Source organism: Theobroma cacao, chromosome 4 (assembly GCF_000208745.1).
Source record: "Theobroma cacao cultivar B97-61/B2 chromosome 4, Criollo_cocoa_genome_V2, whole genome shotgun sequence".
NCBI classification, from domain to species: Eukaryota; Viridiplantae; Streptophyta; class Magnoliopsida; order Malvales; family Malvaceae; genus Theobroma; species Theobroma cacao.
Window position 1 is genome coordinate 2,478,590 of NC_030853.1, and position 25,804 is coordinate 2,504,393.

The 25,804-nt window shown below is 32.1% G+C and overlaps 4 protein-coding genes across 4 annotated transcripts; 1 reads left to right on the forward strand and 3 right to left on the reverse strand.

Annotated features, from left to right (window-relative positions):
* LOC18601044 lies at positions 6,098–6,808 on the reverse strand. The gene has a single exon (XM_007031850.2). It carries the CDS (start codon positions 6,696–6,698, stop codon positions 6,345–6,347), a length of 354 nt encoding a protein of 117 aa, XP_007031912.2. The 5' UTR covers positions 6,699–6,808; the 3' UTR covers positions 6,098–6,344.
* Positions 14,292–16,131, forward strand: LOC18601045. Its single transcript, XM_018119673.1, has 2 exons — positions 14,292–14,610; positions 15,790–16,131. The coding sequence occupies exons 1-2, from the start codon at positions 14,459–14,461 to the stop codon at positions 15,851–15,853; spliced, it is 216 nt and encodes a 71-aa protein (XP_017975162.1). The 5' UTR covers positions 14,292–14,458; the 3' UTR covers positions 15,854–16,131.
* LOC18601046 (teosinte glume architecture 1) lies at positions 16,226–17,826 on the reverse strand. Its single transcript, XM_007031852.2, has 3 exons — positions 17,165–17,826; positions 16,973–17,085; positions 16,226–16,864 (listed from the first exon to the last, which is right to left on the reverse strand). Exons 1-3 carry the CDS (start codon positions 17,524–17,526, stop codon positions 16,356–16,358), a joined length of 984 nt encoding a protein of 327 aa, XP_007031914.2. The 5' UTR covers positions 17,527–17,826; the 3' UTR covers positions 16,226–16,355.
* LOC18601047 (probable WRKY transcription factor 75) lies at positions 23,741–25,617 on the reverse strand. Its single transcript, XM_007031853.2, has 2 exons — positions 25,078–25,617; positions 23,741–24,219 (listed from the first exon to the last, which is right to left on the reverse strand). The coding sequence occupies exons 1-2, from the start codon at positions 25,431–25,433 to the stop codon at positions 24,042–24,044; spliced, it is 534 nt and encodes a 177-aa protein (XP_007031915.1). The 5' UTR covers positions 25,434–25,617; the 3' UTR covers positions 23,741–24,041.

The following is a 25,804-nucleotide window of genomic DNA, read 5'->3' on the forward strand; positions in this document are numbered from 1 at the left end:
TTGTATAAAACTACTCTAGATAATTAAGACGATAATAAGTTCACTCACTATTCTAGGAGTCGATGTACTCCTAATCCCAGTCTCCAAGCACAATTTCTGTACTTTTACCAGTGTACTTTGCTCACCACCTATCCACAATGTACAATACATAATTCATCACATCAATGCTTGACCATTATAAAATCAATTCAGGCTCGGTATATATGCATGATAGGATATACAACTTATCTGACTACCGTTTAAATGCGGTGTTGACCTAATTCGGCCTATTATCTCCAATTTAACTCCAAATCAATTCTTCTCACTTTCTACACTCCAATTATACCTAAATTACCTCCATGACTGTGAATGAGATTCAATTTATCAGTCTCGGTAGCAAATTACGAAAATACCCATAGTGGGTAAAAATCGTATTTTTGCTCCGAAAATTCTCATTATTTTTCTAGGCTCATAATTAATCATTTCTTAACCAATTCTCCTAAAATGAAAATCAAATTTATCCTCACTCAACACATGATAAATTCAGCCATTAATGATTGTGGGAGAAAATAAATTCTTTTCTTGTTGTTTTATTTCTAAATATGCTAAACTAACTTAAAACACTAACATAACTTAAAATCAAATTAATCTAACAAGTTTTTCTCTCCTAACCCATTTTTTCAGAATTGAATTCATCATGAAAACATGTAATTTAATCATGAAAAAAAAAGAGAAATGCTTGGGAATAAGAAAACTCAAGCTTAATAGAAAAATCTCACATTTTTCACTTAATTTCCTTGAAAATTCACACTTTTTTTCATTTTCTCTCTCTAGGGTTTTGTTTTTGTTTTCTCTCTCTTCTTGCCGGTTTGGCCGGCCATGGGGTGGAAGATTGGCTGATTTTATGCCTTTTTATAAAGAAATAATAAAATAATAAAGGTATGACACATGGCATCATGTCATTGCCCCGTTTTTAAAATTTCAAAAATTTTAATCCTTTTTATCTCCACCACACAATTAGTCAATGGTCAAAATGAGGATAAAGGAAGACCATGTGCTGGAAAAATGTCCTGGTGGTGGAAAATTACAATTTTGCCCCTGAGGTGGTAAAATTACCATTTTACCCTTTTACTCCAAATTATACCGAAATTAAAATTTTTCACTTCTAAACCTCAAATCTTACTCCAATAAGTCAAATTATACTCCAATAAGTCAAATGGGGCCAAAAAAATCTTTTCTAAAATTTTCATTTTGTCCCCAAGTGGCAAATGACCATTTTACCCCTGGATAGCGAAAATTTTGGTTTGACTCCAAATTGATCCTCGAACTCCGAATCACCATATTAAACCATTCTAGGACTTTAAAATTCTTAATTTCATCGTAAATTCTCTATTTGATATAGTTCGAGGCTTAAATCAACTTTATTGTACCTTTAGGTACAATACCGACTTTTGTAAATTTTTCGGGACTCTCCTAGCATGCAAACATGCTATCCATCACATGTATATCATGATAAATATTTTTATAGAGTCGGGCTTGTCATCTTCTCCCCCACTTGGATCAACCATATGATCTTTCTTCTTGATTGACTTCGACATTCGGCTAAATATTAATATTTTAATATTATTTTATTAATAAAATATTATTTTTTTCTAAAAATTTTATCTTGTCTCCTTGGTACCCAAAATACCTTATTATACCTCACTTGACTTCCAAATCGCCTTTTATCTCACAAATTCTCCTCCGATAAAATTATTATTATTTTCTCACTTGTGAAATATTTTATCCTAAACTACTCCTTTCGTCTTTTATCACTTCTAAACATTTTAATTGACTTCAATTTGCATTCGATCAACTTTATTTATCACCATATCAAAGTATGGGGTATTTCATTTTTATTTGTCACATTTATTTCTAAAACATCAAAAATCCCGTTTTAATCTCGTTTTCATTTCATAAAATACATAAAGAGAATTTAAAAATAAACTCTAGATAATTTACAATAATAATAAGTTTACTCACTGTTTGTACAAATTAACTGATTTTTAGGTGCCCCGATCACTGTTCGTCGGGTATTACTTCCTTACCTTTACCGGAAGGCTCTCCTCCTAAACACATTACAAAATTTACATAATTCACCACATTGATACTAAATCACTATATAATTGACTTAAATCCTATACTAATGCATGGTATGAAAAGCAATAGCCTAAAACGGCTTAAACGCGGTATTAACCTATTTTTGGCACTTTACTCGATAAATTGCTAATGTGTTTCATTTTAGCTCTAAATTGTCCCATTTTCTCTCCACAATTTCTAACCATTAAATATCAGCCAATAACCTTCTAAAATCACCAAAATCAGCTCACTTTCCTTCTTGAAAAATTCAGTCAAAAATGGGACATTAACTCGGTAAATTTTTCACTTGTTTTCTATCACATTTAACCATTTTTCATCATTTTCTCTTCATTTCTCTTAGAATAAAAATCAGTTCATCATCATTGTACATCAATGCATATTCAGCCAAGGGTGGGTATTGTGAAAATTTCATGTTTTCTTGCCCAATTTAATTTCTATACACATTTAACTAACTAAAACTACCAATTTAACTAAAAATCAAAACCTAAAAATTTCAAATTCTCTCCCCTAGAATTTTGCCCAGCCCTAGGTTTCACTTTTTTGATCTCTCTCCTCAAGCATTCTTAATGGAAATAAAGGCATAAGAAAGGTAGAAATCAAGCTAAAATCGAAAAATCTTACCGTTAGACGCGTAAACGGGCGAAAAACGTGATTTCCCCTTTGAATTTTCTAGTTTTCCTTTGTTTTTCTCTTTTCTTCCTTTCCTCTCTATTTTCTCTCTTGTTCTTTCCTTATGGCCGGCCAGCACTTAATATGGGGTTTAAATGGGCTGACTTTTCATTAAAATAATATTAAACCATTAAAAAACTGCCATGTGTCACTTTCTCATTGGTCCGTTTTTAAAATTTCATCCTTTAAACTTCAATTTTTCACCACTTAACATACCATAGTTGTTCATACCAAAAATAAATAAATCCTATGATTTTGACAAGTTTTGGGTGGTGAAAATTACAGTTTTGACCCCTGGACGATAAAATTACCGTTTTGCCCCTATGTTTTGAAAATTGCCAGAATTGAAAATTTTCACTTCCTATCATTAAATTATACTCCAAATAGTTAATCTTGGTCAAAAATTTCACTTCATGATCAAATTATTATCTTAGGCGACAAAATGACGATTTTACCCCTGAACATTGAAATTTTCCATTTTACCCTAAATGCACCCTCGAACTCCGAACAATCATTTTTTGTCATTTCTTGACTGCATAATATTAAATTTCATCCTACGATTCCTATTTGAACTAGTTCGAGGTTAAATCAACTCAAGTGTACCGTTAGGTACAATACCAGGTTTCGTCTATTCTTAGGACTTTCCTAGCATAATAACATATTACTCAGTGTATGTATGTCATGACATGTGTTTATAGGGTCAGTTTTTACAGATAAAACAAAACATATTCCGTCAAAATTCTTCTTCACTCATGATTTCTATGAAAATGATGATATAAGTGTTCAATAAATGCGTTCAAGTGACAATCTAGCATATTTATTCACCAAAGCCCTTTCTAATGTAACATTTGAAAAGTTGATACAAAAGATTGGAATGTGCTATTTTAAATATCTTAAATAATGCAGTCATCAAGAGGAGTAAAATACAAATTGCACTCTTTTTTTTTTATCAAGGTTTTTATCATTGGGTTTTTCTTGATAAGGTTTTTAATGAAGCAATATTTCAAAAGTGTATTTTTAAAAAGAATTATGTAATCTTTTTCCTTCACTCAGATTTTTTTCTCATGAGGTTTTTTCTTAGTAAGGTTTTAACAAAGCATATTCTTAATATAATGGATATTCAAGGGGGAATGTTATGAATATATGTGTGAATGTCCATTATGTTATGGTCCAAAAAGTTTAGACTAAGGCAAACAGCCCAATAGGCTAGATACAAGATGTGTAATTTGGTTTGAACCATTTGATTGAATTAGATTAAGATTAGGGTTCAAAGGGTTGTTAGCCCATAAATAAGCTCTTTACTTTTTTTGTAAAGATACACTGGAATAAAATCTTTTTACTCTCCCTAAGTACTTTCTCTCATAGTTGTTCTTTCAAGTAATATTTCACAACAAAGGTTTCATTTTTCGTTTTCTTTTTCTTTTTCTCTCTACCTCATCCACCTTTCTCCTTCTTTCTCTTAATTTACTCTGTTGTGGGAGGACGGCGGAAGGTGATGGTGTTCGAATGATGCCTCCACGACTAGATCCAAACATGGAGAAGTGTCAAATCTGTCGCTACATTACATTGGTCATGTATTCAATGGCCAGTCAACAAAGAAGAAAGAAAAGAAGAAAAAAAGAAAAAAATTAAAATGAAGCTAAAATATTATATTATATTTTTTTAATTATAAATTACAAAAAGTAATATTTCAAATTAAAAAATTAAATTAAAATTTTAATTATAAGTTATTAATATTTTAAATAAATTATTAATTATAAATATTTGAATACTTTAAAAATGAAAATAGAGAAAAAATAAAATAAAATAATCATATTAAAGTTTTAATTAAAATTTATTTATATTTTTAATAAATTATCAAAAAATAAAAATTTTAACTTAAAAATCATAAATTATAAATATTATTTTATCTTTTTATCACCTATTCTTTTACTATTCCAAAATTCTTTTTACCAACCAAAGATTAGAATAATATCAGAATGATAATTTTATTTCACGAACCAAACTATATAATAGGTATTTTTGCCTTATTCTATTTTTACAGAATAACTATAACGTTGCCCCTCTCTTTCATTCTGAGAACCAAATGTACCATAAATGAAAGATAAACATATCTTATTTATTTATTTCTCTATTTACTTTTCTTTTTTTTGTCTTCTTTTATTTTACACACTTTTTTAAACTACAATATTATGAGATTTAGTTAGTGGTGGCATGTGAAACAAAATACCTCTAATTACAATCAACTTAAATTTAATTGAGTTATATACTAATTCAATGACATATTTAATAGTTTAAACTTAATTATTTTTAAATCAATTATATATTAATTTTTAGATAATGAATCTAATTATCATTAATTTGAAAAAAGGGTTATTGATAAAGAAATTGATTAAAATAAAAACATAATGAAAAAATGAGGAAAAAAAAGAAAAAAAATAAAATGAGAATATTTTTAATATTTAAAGTAAACTTTCAAAATATTAATTTGACCGATAGAATTTTGATGTCGATTACATTTTCAAGAAAAGTAGGGAGTATTTTTCAAACTAATGAGTATTAGTTTATTTTCAATAAAGCCTCATGCATGACAATTATTTTTCCTAATTGTATTGCATAATTTATTTAAACTATATTGGAATTAAATATTTAACCTAATTATAAATTTGATAGTAATTAAAGTTGATTTAAAAATAAATAAAATTTCCAGTTGTATTGTAATTAATTAAATCTGATAATTTTGCTAAAAATAAACAGTCTTAGACAAAAGATAGAAAAAGAAAAGAGACAAAGAAAGAAAGCAAAAAAAAAGAAAAAGAAATGAGAAATATACTTGTCTTCTTTTTTAAAATTATTTTGATAATTAATACGATTACTTTTTCAGAGAATATGCGTATTTTCAACCAAATTGTAAGAAGATAAGAGGGTAGTTTTCTAACTAATGGGGGTAAAATTATTTTCAAACAAAATTTCAAGAGTCTTTATATTTGTATCAATTCTTTTTATCACAAAAGAAAAAAAAAGGAAATCCAAAAACTGTATAACACTAGTTTTTTCCCCTCCTTTTCAAGTTTAAACTTACATCTGTTAATTTCATATATAGGATAGTGATTAATTCTAATGAATCATGATTATAAATTTTTTATTGAAATTTTCCTCTAATAGAAGGAATCATTTATTACTTTATAGATAACTTAATTTTTGATAAGCTGTTTATAGAGAAGAAACAGCATGCGAAATCAAGAAAAAAAAAATTAAATAGTTGGCTTTTGTCATTCATATATATTCTGATCAAAAAGTGGATTCTGTATGACAAACAGGGCAAAAATTAAATTACTTTCATTTGAATTACAAACTCATGCACATGCAGGAGCTGAAAGGCGCCTCAACCTAAGGCATGGACTCTGCGTAATTATCCATAAAAACAATTACAGATCCAATTAACACCTTCAAATTCTATGAACAAATGATAATCTTCTGGGATTTTATGGTAACGAATTTTTATTATTGGAACTACTTGTACTATGAGGGTAAGCAAAGGTATCCATTGGTCTCCCCTAGTGAGTTTCCTGGAGCTTGATTCGTTCTGAGTTGTTTCGTTCAAGCTTGAAACGTTCTTGAACAGAAGAGATGTAACTTGCAGCCTTAATATCAACACTTTCATCACCAGCAACGCCGAAGAAGTTGTCGATTTGGCTTAAGTTTTCGCGGTTTTTGTCAGCAGGTAAGATGAACGAGACCTGCTTTGGTTGGGAAACCATGTAGTCCTGGTGAACCCGGAAGCTGACAGAAGCTGTTGTGGAAGTCTGGTTTGGCATGACCTTGGTGGTGTATTGCATGGCTGCTCGGTAGAATGGCGCCAGCTTCCCCTTGATGAACCCTCGGCGCTTGCGGTTGGACATGGACTCCATCTTGAACCAGCTGTCTCTGCTATTTGATTTGATTTCAGATCAAATTAATCAGATGGTGAGTACTGAGAGTGGTACCGGCAGACAAGAGAAGGGTGGCTTTATATAATAGTTGTTTGTGCACTGTTGTTTTCCTGTGTGTCAGAGCAATTTCAGATAAACATGAAAATTCTTGATGGATTGTGGTCCCTCAACTAAATATCTAAGAGAATAATCTTCTTTAGGTACAAGATTATGCATAATTTTACCTATATTCCAATTATTTGTTAAATAGTTCTGATTTCTTTGTTGGATATGGAAATTTGCAAAAAGCAGATTATGCTTTCTGGGATATAAAGAACTCGGGACACTCTTTGTATATTTTATGCATGCCAAACTGCTAGCTTGCAACATATTTTTTATTATTAGGGGAATCAGCACCAAATGGCAAATTGAATGCCTTTATCAGTTAGGCAAAAGCAGTGGATCCCTACCAAGCAGAATATGTTTCTTCTCTCTGATTTGCTCTTGTCATGACTTCCAGAGTTCATTTGCATCCAGCCAGTAGCTCTCCTTGCTTCAGCCCGAAAGGCACTAACATTGGCTATATGTTTGTAGAAGCAAGAAATTGGTGTCTATCCTGGTTGAGGCTGCTACCTTGACTCAGTCGTTTTAGCGCCGAAGGTATTGTAGCAGCATCACCCCATCCTCGACATGATTAACAGATTCATCAAATTATTCTCTTTTATATGAAATGGACAGGTAAGTATTCTCGGACCAGTGAACATGAGCTGCCCTGATTTGATATAGGATAGAAAAGCTTACAGGCCATAGTTCCTGTACATGCATTGCTGCTTTATTCTTTTGTTTTTCTTTCCCTTTTTCATTGCTTTTTTCCATATACTTGGATAAGTGGATGTGTAAGATTGAAAATGCATCTTCAAGAAGGTGAGAATGTATTGTTACTGCTGTCTTTTTCTGAAATTCATGCAATAGCGCAAGGCATAATCAAATCACTTTAACATCCCTTTTAATTTTTGTACAATTAAGCTAATTTTTTTATTTTATTTAATTAAACATTTTATTTCATAAAAGATGCTATTTTTAATAATAATTATCACTTTTTATATACGTGAAATTTGATGAGATGTGTTGATTAAACACATCAAAGATTGTTGATGTGACATTTCACATTATCAATTTTTATTGTGTTTAATTAGTACATTATATTAAATTTCACGTATATAACAAATGACAATAATCATTAGAAATAATATTTGTTACGTTGTTATTGCGAAATGGATAAAAATAATGTCCTTCTCAATTCCTTCAACTCTGTCACTCGGAACATTTTCTAAGAATATTAAGACAACTTTTTTCAACTTACACCCAAGTGCAAATTGTACGAGGTAAACATCATCCGTATCCAGCCTAGGGTACTGTTCAAATTTAGCAACATTTTGTGATGGAAAGAATTGAAAAGAAAAGAAAAGAATAATCACTAGCAATTATCGATTAATTTGATTGCTACTAAAGAAATTGAAAGCAATAACTAGAATTATAATGCACATCAGCCCTTGGATGGCATCCATAATTTCCTGTATGTTTAAGACATATTCGGGTAATATCTGGCTCTGCTTTTTGCACGATGGGGCAAGTTACGGTCAATGATACTTCAGTGACCTTGCAACTTGGCTTGTTTGCTTTACTCAGACATGAACTAGACAATGATAAAGTTTCCATGTTTTTGTACGTTCATGGATAAGATAATATTCTATTTTAACCTGACTGACAAGTCGCTCATAGCACCTAAACAAGTGGTCATTTTTGCTGGGACTTGGATTCTAATCTTTTCCAGGAATTTTTTCTATTAACTCAGCTTAATCCTGTCTAATGACCTTTAGTGTGCATGCATGTGCCTCATTGATATGTATACATTTGATTTTTCTCGATGGTCAAATCCGGTTGTGAAAGCATCAAATATTTATTTGAAATAAAAAAAATCGAACTCAAAATCTTTTTTTTTTCCATACGAAAAGAGTGATTTAGTATCCAAAATTACAAACTATAGGTGAGATATTTGCTCACCCTGGTTTGTACAACTATATTGTCCTTCAAATATCCCATTACCTTTTTGAATTTTGATGTGTATAAAAGGGGAGAATATTTGCATGGACCAAAAGTGCATTTGCTTTTTATCCAACTTCTTTTTGGGGTTTGAAAGTTAAATGTAGAAAATTTCTCTACAATTATCACCAATAATAGTCTTGTTTTCCTATCAGTGTACTGCAAATTCAAAAGTCATTGGTTCGTGCTGGGTCTCAATCGGTTTAAAGATTCCTTTGGTCCTAACTGTTCCCATGATACTCACCTGCTTTGAATTTCTTTGTTTCTTTTTTTTTTCTTCTTTGGATCAGTCGTGAGAAAGAAGAGATTGCAACATTTGGGGAAAGATTTGGTGAAAGTGAAATGAGAATGCATGGATTGCCTCATCATTTATCTTCGTCGTTACCACCACATGTTCATCGGTGGCATACCCTCTCACCTTGTAGTAAGTTGTGCTATTATCAATAGCGATGGGTTAATACATTATCTAAAACAAAGAGTTCAGTTCATGTCAGAATTCACTGGATTCAAACAAATATAGTTATTTCTAATGCAAACTTAGTTTCATTTGTTTATCAATATCATAATTGCCTTATATGAATTTTTTGTCTATAAGAATCGTGATAAAAAAATCTCATTAAGTTGGGATATTCTAAATATAAATATAATAAGAGTTTCTTTATCTATTGTAAATTAATTTTAAATTAAATGTCATCTTAAAAATTTAATATAATATTAGAGTAAGTATCACCCTTCTCGTTGTTATCTCCTCTATGATAAGTTGTCATATGATAAATCGTTATCTTTATATGTTAGGAAAAATATTACAGTGGTGGTTAAGAAATTTTATACATGTTAATTAAGCCTATTTTAAGTATATAAATATGACAAAAGTCTCTTCATTTATTATTAATTGCTTTTAAATCAGATGCACGTTTTAAAATCTGACAAATTTTCCCATTTACCATATGCTCTTGACTATTTTCCCAACGGAGTTCAACAAAAAATGCTTTTAAACAGACCTCATGAACCCAATAAATATTGAATGAGACCAACTCTCATGAACTCAATAAATAGTGAATCAGACCAACATAACCCTTGTGGGCTCTTGTGGGCTCTTGAGAACTTTACCAAGGCAGGCTCACGTATGGAATCAAGCCTCAAAACCAGCTATCCTTCAAATTGGAGGAAGCTGGACAGGAAAGCCTGGAATAGTACAGACCAAGGTCTCTATTATCCTACAGGAGATAGAGCTTATTTCAAAGGAGTTTTCAAGGCCATTATTCTGCATGAGTTCCTGTTGCCAACATCTAAAACAAGCTTGTTTGCTCAGAAGTTGGGCCTGTTGGAGGTTTGGCAAAAATGTTTTTCACTTCTGTAAAAGTAGAAATAAGCTTTTGAAAGTTAAAAGGACTTAATAGTATACATATTGAAGTTATTTAAAAATAGTTGCAATGAGAATTTTCAAATAGACAAGAACATTCTTTTTTATTTAAAATCATTTGAATTTCACTATGCATTTTATGATGGGTTTATATTTGATATATTATTAATATATAATATTGATATACTATCGCTTAATTATTAAGTATCACCTTATAAATGTGTAAAATTAAAAAGTCAAAAGTTTTTCAAGATAAATCACTTTCAAATTATGAGTACTTATTTTTAAAAATTTTTTATCTAAATTTATTTATTAAAAAAGTGATGACATTTTGATTTCCTGTTAATGTACTGTAATGTATGAGCTACTTTAAAAAGAGCTATGAAGTTTTGTGGTACAGGTTCATGATCAGGCTTCATTTATTTGATATGCATGTATCAGAAAATAAAGTAAAAATTGAGCAGACCATGCATATCATGTGTTTAGCTTGTTTTGAGCAGGCCCTTGCAAAAAGGCAGCTCTGAAACAAGGAAACAAACTATTTTCATCTAATTTTTAAAGAAGAACCGCATTATAGCAGATCACTAAAGGAAAACGAGACAAAATAGTTAGGTTGGATTCGGTATCAAGTTGACGATGGGTGAACCAATGGCTTTTTTCATATCTTTATGGCAAAGAAAAACAGCTAATAAGTTCACTGATACAATATATTTATTTATTTTTCTTCTTGGCAATGGCAAACATATGCCATTCCAGAGAATTTACCCTTTGTATTTGCTGCTTCTGTTTAGCATATAAAGTTGGGAACTAGAAATTGTTTCATCAGGTTTTTTACACAGAAAGATGGAGGAGATCTTGGAAGTGACAAAAAATGGCTGGTTGATTATACCGAAAAGACAAGCTAAATTTCTGCCTCGAAATTGCAAGGGTGAATAGCTTTTGTTCCTAACCCAAGATCATCAGCAATGATGATGCTTTGATGACGATAATTAGAAAGCAAATTAGTATAATATGAGGGTCCTCCAGCCCCGTTCTTTAGGCATATCTTTTAACAAATTAGGTGTAATAGAAGAAAATGAAACTTCTCTTTGCATCAATTACGATTTGGATCGAATTATGAAAATTCTTTACACAGCTCACTCCTTTCCTATATAAAGCAAAGATTTGAACATCCTAACCATTCTACATTCTAATATGTGTCACCCAATTACCACTTTCTGATTGATTTATATATATATATATATATTCCTTTTTCTGTAGTTTCTGCTTCAATTCTCATCGACGGTGAGATTTGTGTTCTATCTGCATGGAGTCCACAACACTTCTTTCTCCAGCACGAGTGGATTTCTTAGTTGAAAATTTGATGTTGGCACGGTTCAATCGGATCAAATCTCTCAGTGGCTGAGTCCTTTAGTCTGATTGAGCCGTGCCAATATCACATTCAGTCACTGCATCGGCAACAACTCAGTTATTTTTGGTTCTAAAGCACCCATGATTTCATTTTTTTTTTCACTTTAAATTTCCATTGAATTTTGCCTAAACATCTTCATGTCATCAATCTGGTTATGTTAACATTTATACACTAGTTGTCCTTGATATGAAAGCAAATCCATAACATGGGTTCTGATATCTTTCTTTTTTCCTGTCATATTCCTTTATCTTTCAGAAAGAAAAGGAGGATTCCGATGCCAAAGTCCCAGGGCCTCAACTGTTCTGATTCTAGCTGTTTCTGATCCTAAAATTGGGATTCGGACCTTTTCCCTAGAAGGGTCGACGTTAACTGAGAACCAGACGAATCATAAGGAGACTCAATCCTGCACTATTTGTATCTTATTGACACATTCATCCCGATATTTGCTTCCAAGAATCACCATGGAAATGAATGGCACTTTCCTTTGTTGTTTCTCCAGAAGGTGACAAGGTATTTGGTGCAAACAAAGAAAGTTGCTAGCTAGTAGTCCGTCTTGTATTTTTGTCCTAGACTAAGGATTCAATCAGAAAATATTAAATTGGATTTGACTGACAACCGCAATTACAATGAAAATGATTTATTATTCTGGAGTGGAAGATGATTAAGCTGATCAGCAAGTGACTTGTAATGATAAATAAATTAATGGAAGGTTTGGTGAAACTGTGTCTTTCTTTTTTGGGCTCTGCAGTTTCAATTGATCTTTTTCCTAATGGTGATTTACTTTCAAAATTTTCTACTTGTCTTTGATATCCTACTTGATTAAGGGGAAATTATAGATCTTAAAGGTTCAAAATCAACTTTTCTATGACTCAGCACGAAAATGCGGGTGATTTGTTCTCTTTGGTCTTTATCGTGACAGGATAACTACTACCAAGCAAAAGGCTGATTTGACCCTTGCCGTATTGTTCAATGGATCTAGCCAGGACAATTGGAGAGCAAGAGATTACTTCTGAGCTAACCACTGCTTGATGCTTACCTTCTTCAAATCTCGAACTTCTTAAAGAGTTTGAACAGGTCCACGTTAAAGGCCTGCCTCCAGGCCCTTTTCCTTTGTAACAAATAAATAGAATCTTGCATAGAGACCTGATGAATCCCGGTCTGCATTACAGTCTTTGGTTCTTTCTTTGTGTTTGGAATTCATCAAGCTTCATACTTCTTGCACAATAAAGCAATGATAGATTAAAATTTGATGTCTGTGTCATCTTGGGAAAGCTTTTGTCAAAGCAAATGAAGAGTAGAAGCAGGAGAATAGTGGCAGAAAAAAAAAGAAAAAGATAAACCCTTTGAGAGATCACTACATGCCATTATCATAAGCAGGCAGATGTGGTATGCGCCAAAAGAGAAATAGTGAAAAGAAATGCCCGTGCGTTTTGGACAACCTAGGAGTCTACTTTCCTGGGTTTACGTGTGAAATTTGATTAATTCAATCACTTTTTTCTTTTTGCTACAGAAATTGACACGAAAAGCTACATTTCAGAAATGATTAAGCCATTCGATAAAAATTTATTCAGTTAACTTTGGTGTTCCATAGGCCACCAATCACCTGCAGAAATTGCTCTTTGCCATTTTTGTTAAACATGGAAGTACGTTAGGCATCTTCAATCTCACAAGAAGAAAAATTAATAGAAAAAAGAAGAAGAAGAAGAAAGAGTTAATTATCCATGGTTGTTTTGAGTTGTAGATGCGCGTTACATAATACGACAATATAAACAAAATACGATACAAATTGATATGTTATATTTTTAATTTTTTAATTAAGTAAAACTCCGCTATATTTTTTCTGAAAAAAATTTTGGAATCCTTTCCCACCTTTATCCACTCCATTTCATTTGGGTATCTAGTACAACAATCTATTTAATTAGAATTTCGGACAGACACATTCATACTTTATAGAAAAGAAAAATAGTAGTAATTTCTTCAGACCCTTAGGTGCCAATCTTCTTGATGAAATTTTATTATCTTAGAAGTCATATTTTTTTTTAATGTTAAAATATATCTTTCCAATTAATGGCTTGATATAGTAACCTCAGAAACAAAGTTGATATGGTAAAGAGTATTGAATTTATTTTTTTTAACCAGCTTTTATCTTTTTATATGAAGGGAAAAGATATAGACCTCTTTAGCTAATTATTCTTAATCATACTTTTTTTTATTATAATTTGATTGCAATTGAGGTTGAGACTTAATGACCTCTCGATAAATTTTTTTTGAAAAAAAATAAACTCCACTCACCCTCTTTGTAATTTTCACTTCTCCTATATAATATTTTATATATTGTTTAATTAATTCTCTATGGATAAGCCTATTTTCAGAAAGATTACACTATTACTTTCCTCCAATAAAATTATAAAAAAAATCTTTGATTTGTTTGACAAGTATATTTTATTTATATATCATCTTTGTATGATAAAAAAATTTAATTTATTGATTCACACTCAATAATTTTATAAAAAAAATTATGATGCAACCTCTTTTGAAAATTGAACTTATCCACATGGACTAATTGAAATCATGAAAACTGCCGGTAAATATTCTAAAAACAGTAAACTAATAATGGATCGAAATGTATTGGGCTTAAACTATACGCCCAAAAAAGAAGAAATGGACAAAGACTCGGCCCAATCCATAAAATAACAGGCTCACACTTCCAGGAGTCGAAAGAATAATATTCGTCTTCTCCGAGTAGAGTTTTCATGAAATGAAAACCCTTTCAATTTTAAAAACTACTTTACTGTCTCTCTCTCTCTCTCTCTCTCTCTCTCCTACCGCTTCGATTCTTTGGTCAAAAATTTTCGCTGTAAAAGAAAGTTTGGGTACAAAGTAATGGCGTTGACGAACTTCATATTGACAGTGGCAGGCGTTAGCGCGGTGGTTCTTTTACTGAGAAGCGACGTTAAGCAGTCGGCTGCGATATTTAGGCGCAACGTTAAGCATATACGGAATTGGCTTGAAGAAGAATCTTCCGCGGCTTCTAAGTAAGCCTTTTCATCATCTGGGTATTTTTTGTTTGTTTTTGCTGTTTTTATTGTTAACTTCCTTTTTTTAGGGTTTTAATATGAACTATAGCTGCTAAAGTGATGTTGAATGTTATAAGATGAAAAAGAAAGATGATTTTCGGTTAAATTTTGGTGGGTTTCTGAAATGATTGATTTTTCAGCTTTGTGATGGTCTAGAATGAAAACCCAGAAGGAAATATGATTGATAAGCTCCCAAGTGAAGAAATTTGAAGGTTTCTTTATTTTTTTTATAATGAATTAGAGTCTTGATGTTGAAAACTGGAGCCTCAGATATAATAAGTGAATGTCTGATAATGGGACTGTGTTCTTTTTTTCTTTTAAATTTGCAGAGGATATAGCATTAGGAAATATTTAGAACCAGAATCATATCGCCAGATTGGCTTAGGGATCTTTGGAATTCATTTCTATCTCTAGAACTTCTTTATGGACTCCGCTATAAATTTTTCTTTGATTCCATTTTACTTGGATTTTTTGTTCTCGTTCTATTTTTTTTTTTTAAAGTTAAGCTGCATTGCACAATTTATATCTGGTTGACAGAACTAAATTGCATTGGAATTTAATTCTGCTTAATTTATAAAAATGTAATTGTGGTTTAATTTCTCTCAAAGCCTGTCGAACAGTTTGAAGTAATGCTATTGTATATGATAAAGCACTCTTGTCATCAATTCAGTGTAAAATTAATGTTAAATAAATTGCACCACCTCATCCCGGTTCTCATTACTTCTTCTCTCCTCCTCCTTGAACCAAATCATATGTGATGGTTGTAAGAGTGTTTATTTGTGAAAATGGATGGAAGCTTGTAGAAGCTAAATTTATTCGCTCAAAACTGAATAGGTTTTCATGATCACGCCTTATGTGGAAAGCAGGCAAAAGTAGCTACTGCACAAAACATGCGATTAACTGCATGGTCATAAGAACATTGCTCATCACTGTTAATTCTAGTTATAGGAGTAAGTTTCTTGAACATTGTGATTGTGATGCCGGTGAATCACTTTAGCGGGAACCAACTTTTTATCTCAATTTTGCTTCCCATTCTTCAATTCTTTTACATATCTTCTGTATATGTTCCAAACATTGTTGCAAATGGTTCTTATCTTGACAAAAGGCTTTTTTCTGACTTCGATGATCTTCTTTCAGGGCAGCTGAAAAGGTGAAGCCCAAGGAACTGGAGTCCAAGGTTCCTCCTAAGGAGAAGGACTAGTGTCTTCATGGGGAGTTTGAGGTTATTTACTATAGTTTGCCGTTATCAATTTTGGATATTTGGGTTGTTATTTAGAATAAGTCTTGGTTAGTGTCTTAGTGTTTCTGCACTGTAAAGCACTGCTGAATTTTGTTGTCCCACCTTTTTCGCTTTGTTAATACACTGATGTATTTACTTAGAAGTTAAATACTTTTTGGAAATGTCGACTTGGACCTGAGCGTATCTCTTTAACTAAAGAGGTGGAAAAAGGAAGAAATATTCAATTTGCAAGTTGTTAAGCTTTTTGTTGCTCTTTGTTTCTTCCATTATCTAAAGAACTGCTAAAATTCTCACAAAAATTTGGGATGAAATTATTAAACAGTCTGATCTAAATATTAGGGCTCAAAGAGGACATTGCTATCCCAATACAAAGATATCTCAAGGCAAAGAAAGGGAAAGTATTGGCCAGATGTTGTGGGAGAGCCTGACCACTTCGGCATAGAACATTTCAGTTCGGGAGCAATTATATGTAATCCAGGCCTGGTCGTCTAGCAATTTTTTGGGCCAAGCTTGATGGATCGTGTTGCCACTGCAAAGTCTGGTTCCTCTCAGGGATCAGAGTTGAGCTAAAAGGCTGACCCATACCACCGTGAGAGTTAGAGGCCTGTGCTATTGAATGGATGACATTTGTGTGCAGAGGCACAAGTGGTGACAGAAGAGAGAGAGCACAGTAGGAATCGATGGGTCGGATTATCCCATTGGCTTGCATCTTTTGGCTACCTCTGCCACCCTCTGACGAAGGAATGACATTGGCAAACCGTCGACCATCAGAAACCACAGGGATTACTTGGTTGATCCTTTCATGGTCATGTGTCAGCAGGCCAGCGAACTCTCTGTTTTCTACATGTTTGATGCAAGCCAAGGGATTTGGAGGCTTTAGTCTACCAACAAGATCCAATTGCTCATAACTATCATAAACCGTTGCAGGGGTTGCGTCGCTGAATTGCAAGATTGTGCTACCTAAATTTGATTCTGTAAATCATGTAGAGAAAAAAAGGATACAAATAACAGTGAGTAAAAAGGTTATAGAAACGTTTTTTCCATGAGAATCCAAGCCAAGTTGATTGGACAGAAAACTACCAGCGCTGGTGAACAAAGATTCCGGCCGATGTTTTCTTCGGCGCCTGTTATGCCCATCAAGACGTTTCCTGCAGCTCCTTTTCTCCTCATCAAACTCCCCTACAGCATGAAACCTACCAAGTTGAATTAAGAGAAGTTAAGACAGCCGCCATAAAAATTTCAGACAGGCACCTCGAAAAGGTCTAAACGTACCTGCTGCATTGCTGACAGAACCTTTGCTCTTCACCCCCAATGGTGACAACCGGGTCCTTGGAGTGGTGCTCACAGACCCTATGGCGCCTGTAGTGTTCCCTGTATTTTCCAAGATCAGATTTGCAGCCATCAACCAAGCATGATATTCTCACATTTCCTTCAGCCACAGCAGATCTCTTGATTGACCCTGAAGGTGGTGACTCCATTTTCAAGCCCCTGGAGTTCTTAAACTTATTCAGTGACTTGACTCTCACATTTCTCAATCCACCAAGCTTCGAGTCCACCGAGAGTCCTCCATTGTTCTGTCCCTTATCCTCCAGCTGAGACAAACCCAAAGCGGAATCCTCAGAGTCTAAATCCATATCTCACCCTTTTTCTTTAAACTTCTACAGTGTATTTGATTATCCTCCTAAACTGTTAACGGCAGTGCAAAGTCCACAAATTGTATGCAATGAGGGCCCTCGCACATGTATCCAAGAAACACCAAGATTCTAATTAAATTGGCAAAAAACAAAAGGAAAAAGATGAAGGAATGAAAACAGGTGTCAGGAAATTGAAGTTGCAATAACTGGTAGAGTTCACCGTTGTATTAAATTGTAAAAATATAACTTTGAAAACAATTAAAAAGGAGCTATAAATGTCTGAGAAAAAAAAGGACCCATATTCATGACTCACTGGGAATTATCGTTGGTTTCAATGCCTTGATTCTTTAACTCTATTTAGTTGTTTTTATTTTTAGGTTCAATACTAACTTTAGAGTTTGTAAAAAAGTTAATATACATTGTTATTTCAGGACGAATTTGATTATTGTAATCTTGGATCTTTGACAATAATTTTTCTTCATAATGCTCGTGAAAAATAGAAAAATTGATTCTTGAGTGACGTTTTTGATTTTGAAAATCATCTAAATCATGTATATGGTTAGAATTCTCTTTTAACAGTTTTTTTTTTTTTATTTTGAATTTTCAATTATTTTTTTGATGATTTAATTTTTAAATTAATTAATTTAATCATATTTCTACTACATTTGTGTTTTAGATAAAGGTATAAATCATAACAATTATTTCGTTTTCTTTTTCTAAGTTTCTTCATTGGTCCAAATTTCCCTTGTTTGACACTTGGAAGCCAGTAAAATATTGTGGACTATACTGGTGTGGCATACAAATAAACCAAGCAAAAGTTAGGCAGATTGAAAATAGATAGGGAGAGAAAGACAACAGGTGTATTCAACAAAGTGACAGATGTATTTCTTGCTTTCAACTTCATTGAATGAATGACTGGAAAGAATTGAAGGATAAGTACAAAAAGATGAGGAGTGGAGTTCTAGGAATTGCACTAAGCAGTCAGGTAATCTCCTTGGATTCTTTCTTTTATGATTCAGAATCCAGGACAGGGCTCCCTTTGCTTCCCATCTGTGATGAATTCTAGAAATGGGATTTAAAAATTTGATAAATCAGCGTTGGGATTGCATATATATATATATATTAGTTTAAAGTAATGTGCACCTTCCTTTCATGTTGGAATCTTCACTCCCTCACTTTCTAGCTATTTGAATTTCTTACTAGGGATTTTCCGTAGTGATGATGGTTTTTTAATGGTAGAATTGATCCACACCGCCAGATAGATGCTTTCCCTTGCTTCAACCCAATCTTTGCTAGTATTTGGCATGTTACAATAATTTCACTGCAAAAAAATTAATTTTTTTCGATTATTTTTTTATAGTAAAAGTCTAAATTCCGTTAAAATATTTTTCTTTGACAGAAAATAAAATTTTTTTGTCAAAAATTTCATTAAATATTCTTAAGTCGATAATACCTTTTACTGCAAATAAAAAATTACATCTATAACGATGAAATTTTTATGAAAAGAACTGAAGAAAATTCTGTTGAAATAAATTTAATAATTCAGATATTATTAAATGTCAAAAAATTTATCAAAAATCTATGGAGATTATATGTAGAATATTTTAAGTTGATTATTTGTTATAATTTCAACTTGATAGATTGTTTTTTAATTAAAGAAAAGAGAATTTGAACCTTATTTTCTACATAAGGAAATCATGTACCAATTAAAAATCAAAATGCCCAGGTGTAATTTCAACCTAATAAATTAATGTTCCGTTAGTTTAATTTTTTTTATTCTAAATTCTCATGTGCTTGGAAAAGAAATCACTAGAAGCAAGGTTTATTGACAAATCCATCTCACTTTGACAAATCCATCTCACTTTAAGAATTTTAGTTTTCATGCTGAAGTATACTCTTACATCACATGTAATTTGATTTTTTTCAATTTTGAGATAATAAAAATTTAAATTAATTTTTGAAATGGCGAACTACATGTACTTATCATTGAATTAGTTTTTGAAACATGATTGAGTTTTTTTATTTATTTATTGGGTTTATAACAAAAGCCTACCCCAGAAAGACCTAAACTTAAATTTGGTAATTAATGTTTAAATTATACAATTAATTTATGTACTCCATAAAAAGAATGAATTTAGTTTTGTTTATAATAATTTGTGTAAATTGAATACTTATACTTTGTAAATTTGTTACTTATAGTCTCTAACTATAATACTGTTAAATTTAACTGTTAAGTATACTGACGTGGAAATGATTATGTGTTGATGTGGGACAAATGTTGACATGGCACAATGCTAACATGGCATAATACTGACATGTCCACATGAATTTAAAAAAATAACAAAAAGCACCCTAATCCTAAATTAAATGAGATTTACAAATAAGAAAGAAAGAAGATTAACAACCCACCAAAAACATATTAACAAAAGCACTCCCACATGAATCTAGCTTCTTGCATGGGAACCACCCTATTATTTTTTTTACTCAAGTGAAGAAAAAATAAAATTAAAAAGAAAAATTTTTTAAAAGTAATAAAGAGGAAAAAAGAAAAACAAGAAAAAAAATTTATTATTGAAAAAACTATTTTATATTCAACTAGGTATTAAAGGTTTTCCTACAACAATCCAAAAAGTTAGTTTTAGTTAGCATAAGAAAATAAAAGCCAATAATGAAAATAACCAAAAGAAAACTAAAGTGAAATATGTTTGCAATTTGTAAAAAACTAACAAGAATCAAGAGAATTTATAAGAGAACTAATTATGCCCAATCAGCCTTGCACCTTTCAGAACCCAAAAATATATTAACAAAACATTACAAAATCTCGATTTCTTTTTTGTTATTTTGTCCGCCAAAATCTCTCAACTTGTCCAAAACTCTTCAATATTATGTTCACTAAGAATTAAGATTCAAAACAAGGCTAAGAATCATGATCATGCTTTTCTTAAATTTCAACTATTTAATTCTAGAACTAGTTGTTTCTCTTTCTCTTGATTTTCCCTATTGAGTTGTTAATTTTCTTTCTTTCTTTATTTGTAAATCTCATTTAATTTAAGGTTAGGGTGCTTTTTGTTATTTTTTTTTTAAATTCATGTGGAAGCATTAGCATTATGCCATGTTAATGTTGTGTTATGTCAACATTTATCTCACATTAACACATAGTCAATGCCACATCAACATACTTAACAATTAAATTTAACGGTGTTAGAGTTAAGGATTGTAATTAACAAATTCACAAAGTATAAAGATCCAATTTACATAAATTATTATACATGGACTAAATTTATTATTTTATAGAGTACAAAGACTTATTGTATAATTTAATCGTAATTAATTAATAGAATAGAACATATATAAGATATGAGTAGGAGTTATCCCATCATTGGATTTGATAAGTACAAAACATTGGTTGCAATTTGCATCAATTTCTCTTCAAATTAGCAACACACTTATTTGTTGCACATGTCACAGGGGCTGAAATCAGCCCTAAGGCGATACCATTTGGGGGCCCATCGACAACTAGCATCGGGTCATCATAGATTGAGGGTTTCTAAATGCTCCACACACTTACAAAGCCAAGCCGCATCAGTAGGGAGCACCCAAACAAACCCTATAAAGTGATACAAATCAGCACGCCTGACACGCCAGGATCGCGCACGAGTAATAAAAGCACAAAAAGATTGCATAACTGAATGTCATGCATGCACAGGGAACACGCATGGCTCGTGCACACCAAAAGCTTGCACGCCAAAAGAGTGTGTAGACATAGGTTGAACAATAGTGGGTTGTACATATCACAATCTCGCAATAAGGGGTTGTGCGCAACATAGCCATGTGTACTTGGAACATGCATCTACAACGTGCCTATAAGGCATGCACATGGGCGTTGCACGGGAGGAAAGTGCATATGGGTTGTGCACACATGGGAGCCTTGAACCCCGTGAATCATTCACATCCAACTTGCACCCCGAGAAGCCACGCGCACAACGGGCGCACCTCAGATAGCCTCACTTAGGAATGTCATGCACACCAGGATAGCACACCTGTAGGCCGTGCACTAGAGGATCTCGACCGAGAGACCAACACATTTGAAGGCCTTATACGAGAAAGACACCCCCTAGTGGCGAAATTGGTTATAGTGCAATGCCTTTTTGTTGTTCCTTTAGTGCGCAATTGAGAACTCCATCAATTAGATATCAACAATGTTTTTTTTTTTTTGCATGGTGATCTTGAAGAGGAAATCTACATGAAGATTCCTCAAGGCTTTGCTAAATAAAAGGAGCACCGAGTCGTAAACCGACTTCCTCATCCATGGATCAACAACATAAACTTGATCTTGATTTAGGACAACTTTGTGATATCTCGAACAGTATAAACGTCTCATTGGAAGATTACGTTATCTCATGATAACGTGTTTAGATACTAGTTACACATCCTAAGTCAATTTATGCACAAGCTAAGACAACCACACTTTGATGCCTTTTTACGAATCCTTGGATATCTCAAAAATTTTATTATCCCGATCATCTTCATGTTAGTATGAATTGGCAGACATATTCACCAAAGCACTTCGTTAGAAACAGTTCCAAGTTTTGTTGGGTAAGTTGGGCATTTCCAATCTTCATGCTCCAACTTAAGGTGAGTAAAAGAAAATTGATTTAGGATATTGGCCACACATAAGAGAATTGTATGCACAAGGCTTGCACAAACAAACGTGCACCAGTAGCTCGCATGCATAAGACAACCCGCATGAAGGGTGTTCAATAGTTGCTAAAAAATGTACTAGCCAAGTACAGCATTTTATGGCAATTAGAATGCTTTTCATATTTAAGTTTTATTTAGTTGTTGATTGTTTTGCTCACATAACAAGTAAGCCTAGTTTTTAAGATATTTACTTTTATATCATTTACTTTACTTGCACTCCAAAGAATAGTTTTTATGACATTTACTTTTATTATTTACTTTACTTGCACTTTAAGAACGTTTAAGATTAGAATACTTACTTATTTAATTTACTTACATTACAAGTAGGTTCAGGATGAGTTATTTCTATAAAAAATCTCTTTATGTTTCGTTATAAAACTGAACAAGATTTTTCTAATTCTCTTCCTTTGAGATATTTTATTTTTTACTAAACATCAACATTAATCACCAAATGACCATCATATATTTATATTAGCAACAAAAATTTATCATCTTTTCTTTTTCTTTATTTCATTTGAGGAAGAAAGATTGAACTAATTTTTTGAACATAGAATATGCGCACTAATTATTAAATTAAATATTTGAATGCAATTTAAGATCATTTCTTAAATATAGTGAAAAGACATATTTGAGACATCGGTCACGAGGTTTAAAATAAAAATCTTTGCATGTGCACTCTTAAATATTATAAAAGATATATGATCACATCCAAAATGACCACCCTTAGCAAACTATTAAGGCCATTTTCATTTTTCAATATATCGACCTAATTTAACTATATTATCATTCACTTATCATCAGTTATCGATTATCATATAAAGTTATTTACCAAGAATTAAACAAATATTCCCTCCATTTCAAAAATATTATTTTAATTTGATTTTTTTAATCAAAATTTTTTCAATTTTGATCTTAGTTATTTAAATATTTGATTCAGCAAACTTTTATTATATATATTTGAAAAATTTTTATTTAAATTTTTTAATAGTATTTATTTCAAATTTTAATTAATGATGGTTTATAAATAAATAATGGTTAAACTTGAAAAACTTTGACCCAAAAAAGTCAAATTCAGACACTAATTATAAGACGGATGGAGTAAAATTTATTCTTATTGAGATTCATATGTGAATGTAATATCCCACATTACTCATAAGTGAGATGTAAAGATAACATGATAAATATACATGAAAGATCCAAGAACTCATAAACTTAAGTTTTTGGATTCAAGTGGTGTTTAACATGCATATATGAACTTTTGGGAAGAACTATATGGCTCAAGATTTGGCTTATCTCTCCAACAATTCTCTTCTTCAGTACACAATATATGGCTGAATTTTTTTTCCAGGTAGTAATTAGAATCAAGATATGTTAAGAGTAAAACTAATATATATACAGGAAACTTTAAAAATGTTGTAGCATATAAATTAATGAACTCAGCAACAGATTTATTTGTAAACATTTGGGATGTAATTAATTCTTCTCTAGATTGAAACCTACTCAAATTTGAGAATGGAAAAAGATAAATAAATTACATTGCCTGAAAGGACAATGATTAACTATTCTTTAACATTTCAAATACACATTTGTCTAAATGTCCGACCATTTCCTTCAAAAATAAGGTTTTGAGTTTGAATTTACCTCCCCTTTTGATTTCCTAGCTTAAGTATAAGAAAAGAAAAAACGAAAAACCAAAGAACAAATTAACATTCCTAAAGTTACAACTTTTATTTCATAAGGAAAGGAGTAAAGCCAGGACAAAGGCATACAACATTTTTTTCATCTAGCTATATATGCATGATGATGGGATTCTTTCAAAAGGGTGTGTAGATTTGCATCTGACTCAAGATATGTTCAAAATTGTCTGTTGACTTCTCTATGGGATGAGTGTGCATCCCTTCGTATGTGGTCACCACAACACTTTCATCTTTGGTTAGACGTTGAACTTGCTTCTTTACATTGCATCCTTGATGTGTGCATCGGTAGTAGCTCCTGAACATGGAAAATCATAGTGTTATTCACTAGCTCAAACTATGCATTGATTCAAAAATCAGAATTTGGAACACAAAATATAGTTCAAGGAACAGGCTATATGAATAGGGGCTGATGATGCGAAATTTACAAGTGTTTGTAGCTCAATTATTCATTCCTTTTTCTTTTAATTAACCAAAAAGAGGAGAATTAAGCTAGGATCAAGTTGAAAAAACCGATGCTGATTAGAAAATGATGCTTTCCATGGTATGAAATCATCAAGAGATGCTGATTCATGGTATGTACCTTTTTTATGCTCTGAATGATCCTAAAGACACATTTGACTATTAATGAAAAGCAATGCTGTGTTCATGGAGGCTCTAGAGTTTGGACTAACCTTCTCCCACGATTATTCCCATTCAAACACAGAATTTTTGGAGTATTAACTTTTAACTAGTGCATACGATGTCTGATATTTCATGGGTATATATGAATTCTTCTGATCTGTTAAGGAGAATTATTGTGAGATGTATAGAGGAAAAAAAAAACCCTAGTCAAAATAATTGTAGAAACTTATGATTCATGGAATATTTTATCTTTGGTAACCATGCAAGGGGTAGTGTGCATGCATATTGGAAATAGTTTGACATCCACAAACTCAAGTCTGAAAGGAACAAATGGCACTAACTCTTATCTTCTCAGCTAGGTAAAATTAAGTGGGATATACCTATCATACTTTTACAGTGAAAGGAAAATGATATGGATGATAATGGTGGGGCATGCATGATTGAAAAGATAGTGAAGATTATCACCCAGGGAATAAGGGGAAAAGCAACGGTAGAAAAGAAAGAAAAAGTTTTTGGAGTCAAAATTACAAACCTAGGAAATTTGTTGTTCTTAACAGCTTTTTGGCCATATTTCCTCCATCGATATCCATCATCAAGTATATCAACCTGACTCCTTGTTTGAAAAGCATATCTAGGCTTCCTAATCTTCTTTTCCTTCTTTTTACCTAATTTTACCTCAGTTTCAGAACCAACAAAACTCCCATTCTGGACAAGTTCTTTAACTTCTGGTTTCTGGATGAAGCTCTCTGTCTTCAAACCCAAGAACCCATTCGAGCTGTTGCCATGGAAATTGTTAAAAACTTGTGAACTAGGTGCCATGTTTGTTGGAAAAGGGTAAGCTGATGCTGCTGACGAGGAGATAGGAAAGAACATTTGATAGTTCTCCATGTGGAATCAAAGCCAGTGCTTATAAAGAAGAAGAAGAAGAAGAAGAAGAAGAAGAAGAAGGATGAGAGAAAGTCTACTGCAAAAGAAGAGGCGGCTTGTTGGCCAAAAAGCTACACAAATTCATTCAACTGAGATGTATGCAGAGCAAAAGCAGCAGAAAAATACAATCCCATATTTATAGTGTTAAAGGTGTCGTAGACGGCACGAAAATTTTTCCAATTTATGGAAAATTAGCTTCATCAGCGGATTTGATCAGGAAAAAAGTAAGGTGGAAAATTAGGGGCGGCTTCATCATTAGGACAAAGACATTTCATTTTAGCAAAATAAATAAAAGAATATATATATATATATATATATATATATATATATAT